General features: G+C 40.3%; 1 protein-coding gene across 1 annotated transcript in view; it reads left to right on the top strand.

Moving 5' to 3' along the window:
* Positions 1 to 321: 321 nt before the first annotated feature.
* LOC306750775 (sodium/hydrogen exchanger 9-like) overlaps positions 322 to 14,454 on the top strand; it is a gene marked incomplete at both ends in the record, with an annotated part of 51,430 nt that continues 37,297 nt past the window's right edge. Inside the window, 5 exons of the mRNA XM_079234249.1 lie at positions 322 to 469; positions 1,058 to 1,119; positions 5,692 to 5,769; positions 5,948 to 6,024; positions 9,807 to 9,922. Coding sequence (XP_079090375.1) covers positions 322 to 469; positions 1,058 to 1,119; positions 5,692 to 5,769; positions 5,948 to 6,024; positions 9,807 to 9,922 — 481 coding nt within the window. The remainder of the gene's footprint in view (positions 470 to 1,057; positions 1,120 to 5,691; positions 5,770 to 5,947; positions 6,025 to 9,806; positions 9,923 to 14,454) is intronic.

The following is a 14,454-nucleotide window of genomic DNA, read 5'->3' as shown; positions in this document are numbered from 1 at the left end:
CTCTTGCATTTAACTTGCACGCACGTCTCATACACATTTGTTGCATTGCCACTTCAGCAAAACAGCAAAGTATCTCTTGATTAGTAAAACACACACGCTCACATAAATATCTTTACTGCTTAATACATTTAGTAGTTTTCCTTCAATTGGACAAAACGTTAAAGGGGTATTTCACTTCGTATATAAATGGAAGTTTAAAATTACGAAGCAGCACTGAACGCAGCGCGAGCTCTCGAGCGCTGCTGATACGGATGTTGCTGCTGCTAAATTGAATCACAAGTGAAACAGTTGTTTCCGAAAAGTTCGCCCTTGGCTTTGAAGATGTCGGGCACGGCCACGCAAAAACAAGACAGTGCAATGTTGATACTCGGAGTTGTTGGCGTGGCTCTTGTTACCATTCTCAGTGTGTGGAAGTTAAAACAGTTTAAATATAGACTTATAACTGAAACTGGAGGCGCAATGTTTTATGGTAAGTAGCCTGTGCTGATTTGCCAATTTAGAGGTGAGTTCACGGAAGCCGTTATTTATCACCACTTCCTGAACTCACATCTTAAATTATAAATCAGAATGGTCATAATATAAAGTCAGTTTAGGGTACAATTGGATTGTGGGCCTTAGTAGAAATGCATTGGTCTCATTCTCTAATTTGCCTCCTGACACAATTGTTTTAATAATGTATCTTTACAAAGGCCAAAGTTGAATTAACACAACAACCACTGAATGCGAGTGAGTTTACATTGTTCACAGACAAATTAATGATACGAACATTGATAAAGTATATGATACACTACTGACTGGTTATTTGACATTATGACATTGGACTCAACCTTTTTAATTTACACCAAAACAATAATTTGCTCCATACCATAAACTATTAAAGGCTCACCAGTAAGCAGTAGCCTATACCTGATTCACATTGCATTACACAGTTCTCTTTCATATTGTTTTAGCACTACAGTAGCTGCATTATGATGTATTTGCTTTTAGTTTTTAGTACATGTGTTACATATGTTTCATAACTGCAGCTTTGTCTTTCCTTGTGGTTTCTCTTCTGCAGGTATGCTTGTGGGGCTGCTAGTGAGATGCTTGCCATTGGACCGGGGAGACAATATGGAAACTGTTTGCACTTGTGGTGGTCTTAACAGCACGCCTCACCTTTTGACAATCAACGGCACGTCACACTTTGGGAGAGTCAACCAACGGTGCCCACCGGTCTCAACCCCTCATATGGTATTATGGCAATTTCATTTGACTTGCACTTCCAATACATGTTAAAACAGTGAATTATTGATGTAGATAGGTGGTGCAGGTTGTGACACAACATAGCCTCTAATGGAAAGTGAAACGACCTGTTAATAAAACATTGACTTTAAAAAGGTGCCTCATGCATTTTGCATAGAGAACATGTGAAAACAAATTGCACCATACAGGAGGCTTTCTGTTCCTCTGATGTAGTTTCATATATTGAAAAAATTGTATTAAAGGTGCTTGGTTTTCTTGTAAATTACTTGCATAGCCTTTTTTTAATTAGGGAAGCAAGAGAGTGACGGTATAGAGAGAAATAGGGCAAAACAATGTTATTTTAGTGTCGGGAGTAAGAAGAGCCGCTGTCTTTTTCATGACGTTTGTGTGGTCAGGTCTTCACTGATGAGGAACAGGAAGCTACTGACACTTTCCACCGTAGTTCTATTGATGGTCCTCTATGTGGCTTCTTGTCCACAACCAGCTCCTTAGTTTAGACATTGAGGTGGAGGTTGTTGTCGAAACACTACAATACGAGGGCTCTGACCTCTCTGTGGGCTGTCTCGTCGCTGCTGGACACGATGGTGGTCGCGTCGTTAGCAAACTTAATGATGTCGTTGGAGCTGTGAATGGCGACGCAGTCATGCATGAACAGGGAATACAGGGAAGGGCTAAGCATGCAGCCCTGAGGGGCTCCAGTGCTGAGAGTCAGGGTGGATGGAGGATGTGGTGGTGCCTGTACTTGCACCGCCTGGGGTTTGCCCATTAAAAGCTCAGGATCCAGTCACGGAGGGTGGTGTTGAACCCCACGTCTCTGCGTTTGATGACACTTTTGGAGGGCACAATGGTGTTAAATGGTGAACTATTGTCGTCAATGAACATGAGTGTTTCTCTGGTCCAGGTGGAAGTTGGCAGTGCGGAGGGCTAGGGTGATGGAGTCGTCCGTAGATCTATTTTAGCCGCAAAGTGAAGTGGGTCCAGTGAGTCAGGGATGGCGGTTTAGTCAAAACCTTCATCCCACTTTAGCACTTCATAATGATGGAGGTGGGTGCTACTGTGCGTCAGTCGTCGAGGCAGAGAGCTTTGGTCTTTTTGGAACAAGAACAATGGTGGAAACATGTGGGGACTACAGACTGGAGCTGTGAGAGGTTGAACATGTCTGTGAGGACATCTGCCAGTTGATCTGCACACACCTTGAGAGCTTGACCATGGATGCCGTCAGGTCCACGTGCTTTCCGCGGGTTAATCCTTTTGAAATATTAACACACATTTTCCCTGGATATTGCTCGTGGGCAGGGATCCTGGGCCTTTTGTACTTCCTCAGCCAGAAATGCTCTTGTAGAGTAGAAAAAGCAACACAAAGTCTGATCAGTGAACAAAAAAGGCTTTATACGAACACTTTCTTATGAGTTTGTTCCCGCCAACAACTGCAAACATATATCGTGAATACAATTACAAAACCCTTTTTTTTTATTTGGGTTCCTCTGAGAACATTCTGTGTGGTTTACTTGCGACACTCTCATAATGAGAGACACATTTTATTGGTGCTGGATTGCTCTGCATTGCAGGAAAGATGTGAGATAGTTCGGGAACAGGCAATGCAGCTTTTCCCTCTTAGATGAAGATGAAAAGCACAACCTGTGACACGGACAGAACACAGTAATGGATGTGAATATCTACCATCTGTTTGAGTGCGGAGTGAACTATGAATCCATGAATATTCCAAATCACAATCTGCCGAGCAAACTGTATATCAATTATGTTTTCTGAATGTAGTAGAGATGCTCTACTGAGTAGGATTTGACACTGAGAGTTTAATAAGCAGTTGTTCTTTGCTGACTCAAACCGAGGTTTGGGCAGGACTGTGTTTGAATTGTAAATTATTTTTCACAATTAAGAGATCTATTTTGTTTCTGTTGAAAGCATAAAATGGAACCTCTTTGCTATTTCATGTTACACTTACATATAACATAAATAGTAAAGTAATATAGTCTGTTGTAAACAGTATATTGGTTTATGTGAAAACTCTAATCATAACCTTAGTTTTTTAATATACTTGTATATTTCTAAAATAATAAACATCCAGTCAAAAATGTATTCTCAGCAGAATATTTCTGATACTGATTCTCACTTTTAATCAGGAGGGAGCTTTATGTTTTTTTTAAAATGCTGATGGTCTCATTTTAATTCTACAAGCGGATTGTTAAACAGTTTATCAAAGTACAGTTTTTTGTTTTTTTTGTCACTGAGATGCAACGGGAATAATGCCACGAACTTCTCACATAAATTATTTGTGGCGAAAGAATTAGTCAGAGACCCTAATATAACGGCTAAGTAGATGAGCCTAAGCTTTGACAGGCGCCTCTGGTTGTCATAAGTAATGTTACTGTTTTCTGGCTTGCTTTCATACTGTGGCGGCGCTATCAGCGAGATCTCTCGTATCAAAGGAACCACCAAGTGAGACGGGATTCTGGCGAACTAGCATGAGTGGATGTGGAGTGAGTGTGTTTGAAAATGTATTTCTCAATCCCAGAGCGATATTTCAACCCGAGAGAAAGGGAGTAAGTGACCCATGAACCCTGCAAATCATCCAGGGCAAGTGTAACTCTTCACTAATGGTTTGGATTCTTTGGCCCCTTTGAATGCTGGGGTCTCATTAGCGAACCAGCGGCGGCTACCACAAAGACCATTACTTCGGTCAGACCATTCTGTGTAGCCTTCACGCTATTAAGCCTGATACATATGGGGACCTAGCAGAGAGAGATAAGAATTTCATTGCATTACTGAGTCCATTATGTGCCTCTGGGGAGTAGAGCATTACAGTTTGTGGTCTGATTAAATTTAGTGCTGCTCAGCTGAAGAGGCAATTAGTGTATACAACACACCTCCATCCCAGACTCTGTGGTGCAGGTGGTCCTTTGAATAAAACTAGCATATGCATAATTGATTACAGTGTCTGTATTAGTCTCTGTTATGCCATTTTGTATTTGTCATGCACAGTCTGCAAAAATACATATATATTGGGCTGTGCGGGTAATTGCAGTCACAAGTAAGTAATTTATTTTAAGCCGGGTGATGGTAGCAGAAAGATGGGAGCAATTTGTAACGCTGGCAACCATTTCAAGTGTGAATTACTGCGGAAGCATGGTCACTCCAAACTATAGGGGGCTTTGCGGCATCAGAAATTAGGATTAAAAATGCAATCTTCCACACATGTGTAAATGGTCCCCAAAATGCAATGCTTCATGGAAATAGGGCATTTACAGAGACAGGCCTATTTTCATTTGTCCAAATATTCATGCTATTCCGGCTGCTTCAATATTTTCTCTGCAAGCATCATCACCACACATCTGAAATTTAATTGAACTGGAATTTCTTCATTTTGAGCAATGTAATGAGACCTTGTGGGATGTAGAAATCAGGGAAAAGTAAAACATGTTTGATCTGAATTGAATATCACTGCCGTTTGATCCTCAGAAGGTATCCACAATAGACATAAAATGAATTCAAGGATGAAGGACATGAAAGGCTACCTTTCTGGGCGGCTTATATTGCATGATATTGGCTGGGATGAAAAACAGACAAAAAACGTGCACGGTATGTTAAAAAAAAATGTATTGCACTACGGCGACAGTTTTGTTGAAGCTAATGTAGATTGTTGCGATCGGCAGCTTGGATTTTGTTTGATGTTAATCCGTCTATTGTCTCAACATGTGCGTCTTTACTAATGGTTCTTGCTTATCCCCTTCCTAAAGAACACTTGGGAGCCTCCGTGGTGAACACTTACACAACCTGTTAGACTTCTCACTTTGTATTATGCTTTGCTTTAATCAGCTGAGGAAGTCTGAGTGAGGGCACTTGAACAGAATACTAATGCAGTACACAGTCATTATATTATAGGGCTGATGTAATAATGCACCTTCTAAGTAGTGGCCCGACTGAAGATTTAAAGATTGCTGTTGAGAAGAATTTGTAGCATTTCCTAACATTGCAGTTAAACATTCAGTAACATCGTTCATGTTTTTTTTTGGGGGGGGGGTGTTAAGCTGCAATGTGATGATTTTTGTATATAGACAGGTTAGAGCCTTCTGTATGGTAGCTGACTCTATGTAGTGGTACCTATCATTATTCCGACTGCAATGTTCATGGGTGGAAAAATAACCAAATATAACCTTTGAGTGTCATACTTTTTTCTATTACCAATATGCATTCCCATTTATTTTTTTTGGAAAGAATGAAATGACAGATAAGGTTGTCGTGGTACCAGGAGACCATTGTGACATTGGGATTCAAAGAGAAAAAAGAACTGCTGCCTGTCTGCAAAACAGAGCTGCCGGAGTGAACAACGTGTGTGTAATATCTGTCAGTCAGTCACATCCAGTAAACGGAGTCCTCTCGCTCCCCACGGAGCCCTGTCAGTCACCAACACAACAGCTCTGTCTTTTACAGGAGACCTTTGATCCCGAGGTCCTTTTCAATCTGTTCCTGCCACCCATCATCTTCCATGGAGCTTACACTCTTAATCAGGTGAGACTGCTGTCCTGACATGCCTCAGTGTCGGGGAAAAAGACATCATCAAAAGACTGTTCCTTTTCTATGTGTGCCTCTCAGCGTGTGCTGCTGATGGTGACGTGGAATTCAACGTGTTGCATTGACCTGCATGTTTGATGTTACTGATCAGTGGTCATTCAAATTTCTGTTCCAGAAACGATTCATTGGGAATCTTGGATCTGTGTTGACCTTTGCGATTTTGGGAACCACAATCAGCTGCGTGACTATAGGGTAAGCATTTTGTTTGTTCATTCACACAAATGAACACATCAAAAATACATGAACACACACATAGTTAAGGTGCACAGAAAGAAGAGAATGGCTGAGATAATGGATGTCACAAAATGTCCTTTTTACAAAGCTCCACAGTAAATTATTAATTATATTGTTTAATTTATATTAATCGGCCAGTGTGTAGCATTTCGGTGAAGCGTTGCCATGACAACACCAACTTTGTGCCAGTGTTTTAAGAATGGAGCCGAGTGAGTCAAAAGAGAACAGAACTAGCGTACAATAGCAGGTGATATTGAGAAGTATGTGTTAAAATGAATTAGTTGATCATATGAGTCATATCAAGTTCCAAACTATTATTCAGTAGTAACGCTGAAAGAGAGGCCATTGAGTGATTCAGAGATATCAAGGTTATTGTCCCATATATAGACCCAGCATCTATTATGTATTTACAGTGGCATTAGACCCACCCCTGCCTGTGATTGGTTAATCATTACTCCTACCTTTGCGCTTATTTACCGACTTTTTCATAGAGAAACCGCTGTTTCATGTCATGATGCCAGGCAAATCAGTGGGCGGGTGCATAGGTCTGGACCAAGGCAATGATACCGTTCTAATTTACTTATAAAAGATATAGCATATGGAAACAACAGAGCAAGGCAGTCCTGTATTAATGGGACACATGCATTCAGTGTCTGACATTAAGTAAAAGTAATATAAGATTGTAGAAACTAAAAGTCTAGAAAATGGAATAATAATAATAATATTGTTATGTACTAAATACTAATTGTCACAATATGATTTTTCTGCAGTTAACATACAATACACAAAAACAATGTCACTTGTTATTTTGTACCAAGAGGTAAACTGCTTGTACAAAGATTTCATGAAGACCCTTCAGAAGCTGTGTCGTCACATCTGCAATCAACTCTGATTCTTTGCAGCTGTGAGTAGCTTCTCTATCTGCTGGGTGCACTGCATTGAGGTACAATGTGCCTTTGTCACTGCAGCAAAAGCACACGTGTAACCCTATATCATTAATTACTGCTGTGCTCAAGTTTCCTAGTGAGCCATGATGGTGAGGCAGCATGCACAATAGCAAGACCCTGGAACTGAAACATGAAATAGAGCAATCATTAAGGTTATTAATCACAGCGGTGCTTTTTCTATTATGATCAGTCAACATGTCTGCTGTGAACACTTTTGTAGTGTGCACCAACAGCACACAGGAGCTTATCAAATAATTCAAACCTGCTTCGCATTAGTGTGTAGAATGGAACTGGGTTGCTATTCTGGCCTCACAACGCTAGGTGGCACTCTCAGACTTTGGAGGAAATCGAGATCTCTGCACTCCAGTCGTTTTCCGTGGCATTAATTTGCTGCAGACTGTGTGAAAACCTCATAACTCTAGTTGTTGTTTTCCTGTTATAACTTCAGGATCCCCTTTGATCAGAAAAACAGTCTTCAATTGTATGAAGCCCTTTCAAAGGATTGAAATTGTATTGTCATATATCTTTTTTTTCCTCTTCTGACATTTTGAAGGTTTTCACTAAAAACACACACACACACACACATTTCACTCAGTGGCCAATATTTTAGGCACACCCGTACAATCTAATGAAATCCAATAACATTGTTCTGCCATGAGGTCAACTATATGATGCCTTCACTGTACTAGAGGTCTCAATTAAATTGCATGTCTTTCCCTTTGATTTCACAGTAAGTGATGATGATGTACTAGCATCTTATTGATATATATATATATATATATATATATATATATATATATATATATATATATATATATATATATATATGTATATATATGTATATATATATGTATGTATATATATGTATGTATATATATATATATGTATGTATATATATGTATGTATATATATATATATATATGTATGTATATATATGTATGTATATATATATATATACATACATATATATATATATATATATATGTATGTATATATATATATATATATATATATGTATAATTAGATATATTATCTCTAATATTCTGGGCCCCCTTTAAGAAAGAGAAACCCTGAATAATATGCTGTCAGAAGTCATATGCTGTACAGATTGTATCATCAGACAAATATGTAATTTTTGATAGAGACTATAGATGACTTGACTTAATGTATTTCAGTAAAACGACACCTTTTAACTATGACATCAATAATAAACATGATTGAATTTACACATTTCTGACACAAAAAATGTAGCTTTATGAGTTTTGTAAAAAATACCAAATGGCAGGGCCTCGATTGTGTTGGACTTTATTAGATTGTACAGAGACTAATGTGTTGACGTTTGTTTACTCATGCCATTATTTCCACCGTCATGTAATAATTTGGTTGTAAACTGATTCATAATGTTTTATATCCATGGGAAAGGTTCATGCCCTCTAGATATTATGGCCTCTGGGCTTCTCCAGCCTGCTGAAACCCGGCGTAAAAGATGTTGTCTTTCCTCGCTTCCCTCCTTCTTTCTTCCATACATTAGTCCTTCCTCAGAAACGACCTTTGACAAACGACCTTTGACAAACTCTCCTCGATTCCCCCGGGAGTCAGGACACAGTTTGACATGTTGGGTCACGTGTACATTCTTCGACGCGAAGACCTGACCAATCCTGTTGCTTGTTAGTGAGTCTGCCATATCCCATGGGGAAAAGAGATTCTCATGGGAGTGAATGAACCTTAATGACTCAACTGACAAAGTACATCCACTTCCTCTCTTTCTCTCTGTCTATCTCTCTCTGTGTTCGCCTGTCTCACTGTCTCTTACTGCCGCTGTATCTCTCCCACACACACACACACATACACACAATACACACAACACACACACACACACACACACACACACACACACACACACACACAATGTACGACATTACCACAACTTCAAATCTCCCTTAGAGATAGATGAATAAGACAGCTTAGATGCTTAACCTGAGGGCACTACTTTAAATGCCGGCCTTGGGGACAAGTCGTGTGCCATCGCCATGGTAACCAAGTTATGCCCATGGACAGAAAGGTTCTCCAGAGGACAAGCTGGCATACTGATTATTATGGGATGCTTCACAGTGACAGGATTACACACATATCGTTTGCCAGTCAAGAACTGGACTGTCGTGTTGAATGCAGAATGAACATGTTTGCATGTTTTTGCTCTTAGTGTCGTAATTTCATAAGGGAGAGCATACAGGGGTGCATTCTGGGACAATTAGATTTTAGATTTGTTTTATTGCCAGGCCCCAGAGGAGATACAATCACTGCTTCTGTTTTATTTCTATCACAATGCCCTTCACAAACTTTCCGCATGGTTTTTAGTCTTTCGGGTGATTCTGTGGTACACAAGCACGCATACTCATAATTCTGGTGTCCTTTTATTATGTCATAAAATGATGTGTGTGTGTGTGTGTGTGTGTGTGTGTGTGTGTGTGTGTGTATGTGTATGTGTGTGAGTGATTGAGTGAGTGTAGATTAGCATGGAGGGTCATGTTGATCCATATGCACACATATTCCAGTAAACGTGGTCAAATGTAATGCTACCCTTGGTGCTCACAGCTTTGTGTGTCACCTGCACTAAGCAGCCACTGCCTGGAAACGGGTCAGCTCACCTGCTGGTAGCATCTGGCCCCATTACCCACACTACTCTGGGGGAAGCCCTGCTGCGGTTAGAGGGATGACTGATGGGACTTCTCTGGCTGGTGCTCCCCGATGACCTCGCTGTGTGTCCTTCTGTCTGTTTGTCCTCTGTCCCAGGGCCTGCGTCTACGGCTTCACCAGACTCATGGTGCTGTTGGGGCAAGCAGCAGATGGAGACTTCTGCCTCACTGATTGCCTCCTGTTTGGTGCCATTATGTCGGCCACTGATCCAGGTAGCTCTCATTATAAACAATTTCCTAGTGTAACTCATTAATTCTAGTGGAAACATTGATTTTTTCTTTTTTTTAAACACCATTGGCTTTATACAGATATAAACGTATTACACAGTTATACTTGCACTTTATTGCTGTACAACACAAGTAAAATATAAAGTATTCTCATCAATGTTTGGCTCTTGCTCACAGTGAATGTGTAACAGACACATCAGAGGGATCTGCCTGAGGTAAGCATAAAAATGAGTTAAAGAGATATACAAATCATCCAAAAAATATCAAAGACGCATTACGTCTTAAGCCTACCTCAAGCAACGGTCTAGTCTGGTGTTTGATTTGCTTCTGTGGATTCATGCAGTTCTCCGCAGTATCAGAAAACATTTGGGACTCACACACATCTGTAGTGAAATGCCCTTTGTGCTTTATGTCTTAGCCATCCTTTGTGTTGTCTACATAACTTTGCATAGAGATAAAAAGCATTGATTGATGCATAAGCAAAGTCACAATGCCCTCGCAGGCGATGTGACTGCTTTGAATTCGGTGCACCTTTTTCCTAAGTGGAACCACAAAATAATCTGTGTTCTTCAAGAGGAGTCAAATGGGATGTCATAAGGCATCCCACGACGCTGCGGCAGTGGTAATGTTAATCTCCTCATTTGGTGATGAATTATTTATGCCAATAAGTGGTTGATCTGGTCGAGTGTCAAAGAGGAGCTGTCACTTTCGACACGATTTTCCCATGCCGCGCTGTGCTCCTCCCTGTCGGCCCCGGCGCCCTCGTCACTTTGATTAGAATCGCGCCGCAATGCATCGATCGCCCAAACGCCAACACCACTCGGCTTTCTCTATCTCGAGCTGTCCAAATATAGCGTTGGCTTTCTGATTTTTCTGAAAGGGGCCAAAGCAAAGAAACACTCCAGAAATAGACACAGACTTATTTTCACACACATACTTATGTATGTGTGTGAAAATAAGTTGCTGAGTCGCTGTGACTGTGTCACAGCGACTCAGAAACTTATTTTCACTCAGCGGTGGCAATTTAGTGTTCAGTAATAATTTAACTCGTCATTCCTAAAGCTTCCTGGTTGCGTGGATGACTCATTGCGTGAGTGAAACTGTCACGTATCAACTGAAATGTTGTAGATCTTGAGAACACTGAAAGTCCTCGCAGCTTTGACTGAAATGGAAGCCAAATGTATTTGTCACTTTGCTCGCACTGGACTATATATATATATATATATATATATATATATATATATATATATATATATATATATATATATATATATATATATATATATATATATATATATATATGATGGATGTTTCCATTGCTCGTGATATCATTTTGGTATTTATTTGGATCCTGATTTAGGGCTACAGTAGCCATTGAAAATACCATGGTAATTTCCTCTCTGTTGTTTCTGGGAGATTTGGAGATTTTATTGACCGGAGGAGTTAACATTTTGCAATTAACGACAGATTACACAATGTGAGCTTTTTAAAGTTGATAAGGATGATATTTTTAGAATCAATATCTTTAAATGTGACCGTATTTTTGGCAGTGTGGAAGATAATTTTGAGCAGTTTTTAAACCGTTATGTTGGGAGAAGTATAGTATATATATGTAAATATTTCTTAGGCGGGTGAGGCGGCACTGGGGGGAGATTACGATTAATACTTTATCTCAAATACAAGCGATAGCCCTTATGGGTTTGAAGCGTCTAAGTTAATGTCAGCGTGAGTTTGTCGCCTCTATATGAGCGAGGATGGACTCCTGCTGACAGTTCAAACGATTAAGCTGGTAGAGAAAATGAGTGAAACAGTTCTAGCAATAACAGCAGCAGATCTAAAGGTAGATGTAAACAGCATCTGTGGGCCCCCATTTTCTTTGCAGTGGACAGAAACTACCTGAGCAATTCTAGATTGTATTAATCAGTTCGAGACAGGAGAGACAACCTTTAGATCTGTAATATCCCTATTGATATTTATCTGAAAATATGTAATTCCTAGGAGGCCTAAATGCCCCTAGCATGTACGTATTTGTTAATTCCAGCATGCATCTATTGATTTTAAATTGCTGGTTTTATACAAAAAGCTCTGTAGCCGTGAAACTCTTCTTTTCAGCCTCAGAATAAGACACACAGGTCAGGTCCCACTGTAGAAGGCCTGCTGCGCTGCATCCTCAAGCCTCAGGGATGGGTACAAAAGGTCAGTGAAACCTTCACTTAACTTCTCAAAGGAACGACTTTTTTTGGCAGTGAGGTTGGAGTGTAGTTTTTCCCTTTCATCTTTGAGTTTCTATGTATTTCCTTCTTCAGAAGTTTTCTTGACATGGACACTGAATATACTTATTTCTCTTCGCATGCCGGAGCTGGAAATGATGCCAGAGCTGGAAATGACTTTACGTCTTCAGTACCGGGCCAAATGTTTACAGTAAATACCAATATTTGAATGCAGTTTTACATAGTTATACAAACACAGTTATACATAGATGTAAATGTGCATGTGACTCAACTTACCAACAATATTGCAACATTGTAAACAGAACTAAGGATTGGTACTGCAGTGGCAACAGAAATGCAGAAATGACATCAGAAACAGACCACAATAACTTTTTACTTAGTAAGAATATGCAACCTAAATAGCTAAATATGATGGGGTTAAACATGTACAAAGAATGAGAAATGTAATGTGTGAAATGTGACTATTTTTAACCATGGTAAAATTATATTGGCTTAGTAGTTTTTAACTTCTGTCTAGCTGTCAATATTAGGTCAACCCATTTGGGCTGTAATAAACTCTTAAGTGTCACGAAATATGATGGGCCACAGATTCATGGTGCAAGGCTACCATCCCTGATAGACAAAGAGCAGCATGATCCATTCCTGTAAGGCTCTAATTAACTTTGTCCGCATTGCTGTTCGAATGAATGGAGATTTAAAAATACCTTATGCTGACATACCATGGAAGTACTTGGAGATTCAGAGGAAGGAAAACTGGAAAACTTGTAATTACATAGTGCTGGTTTTAATTCAACTTGCTTTCAAACTGCAAGGAAGGCTTTTCCAGCTGCAGTCTTGTGACCCCTGCTTGTGCTCTTGTCAATGCCCACAAATTTGAGCACTTCTTACGTGGAGCTGGGGAAATTATAGTAATTCCCTGTTGACTGTTATGGCTTCCCTAATGCATCACTTTCAGTATTATATCTGCCTAATTTGGTCAAATCAGCGAGCAAATCCCGTGCTCTCTGACGGAGATGGTCATGAGTTTTGCCTCTGTTAAACCTCTGCAGTAGGGTAATTTGACCTAATAAGGCTTCCGTTCAACCCTTTCAACTGTATTATGTCTGAAATAATTGCCGTCTCTCTCCACCTTATGGTGTTGCTGTGGAAACTGATGAACACTTGACAGCTGTAGGACGGGGTTGCCAAGACAACACAGACAACCCGCACACACGCGCGCGTGTGTGTTTGGGGGTGGGCTTTTTTTTCTTCTTTTTCGTCTTGCAGTGTGAGTAGTGCACGACATGCTGTCATCAGCCAGGCATTATGGGAGCAAGGAGATGGAACAATCCTGACTCCAGGGCCTACCTCACCCTCTCCAGATAAAGGATCCTCCCCAACCAGGAGCCTTAAACCTGTCAAAGACCAAAGAGCCAGATCTGTCAAAACAGGTCCTGAGGCTGCTCTCTGGCCGCTGCTCTTTTTATGAGTCTGGTCGTATACTGGCCGTGATGGCCTCACTGGCATGGTATTCACTACGGGGCCAAACGCATCCATCTCGGCATCACTCATCAATCATATCACGAGTTTCTCTGAAACAACTTTAGAGGATTCTTTTAGCATCTTGGTTTCAACAGGTGGAATATTAATCTACTTGGAGCTGTTATTGTTTTGAATATGATATTGTTTGGCCTTCAGAATGGCACTGTGTGTGTGTGTGTGTGTGTGTGTGTGTGTGTGTGTGTGTGTGTGTGTGTGTGTGTGTGTGTGTGTGTGTGTGTGTATTTGTGAGTGTGTATCTGTGTTGTCTTTCTCCATATCTGTCATTGTTTTGGTTATATTATGATACTTTTGTTTTGCTTGCTTGAAACTCTTGTTTCTCTTGTGGCAGTTTCAATAAGGATTTGTGCCAGTATGTTTTCTCTCTCTAGTGTATATTTCTTACCATCTATGTATCCATCTATCTATCCAATGTGATTTATTGTTATTTTAATCTAATGTAATCGTAGCTTCCGTACCTGTAAACAAGGCCACAGCCAATATCTTCGCAGAGGGAGACACTCGAGGTGTCACGCAGTGCTGAGCTGACAGGTGTGTCACCTCCTCGTCAATGTCAGTATCCTCCGTGTCACTCAGAGTCGTCACCGAGCCGTCCTGCTGCGCCGAGCATGTCGCTTATTCGTATGCTCAGCATCTTCCGTTTACTGTTGGTGAACTCACCGTGGCATTCAGCTCATCTTCCTAAGCAGAGGCTTTGTGTTGAGAGAATTAACTATATAAACTAGTGTGTAACAAGTTATTTTGTAT

Source organism: Taurulus bubalis (genome assembly GCF_910589615.1).
Source record: "Taurulus bubalis genome assembly, chromosome: 18".
NCBI lineage: Eukaryota > Metazoa > Chordata > Actinopteri > Perciformes > Cottidae > Taurulus > Taurulus bubalis.
The sequence above is the reverse complement of the archived record's forward strand: the minus strand, read 5'-3'. Positions and strand labels throughout refer to the sequence as shown.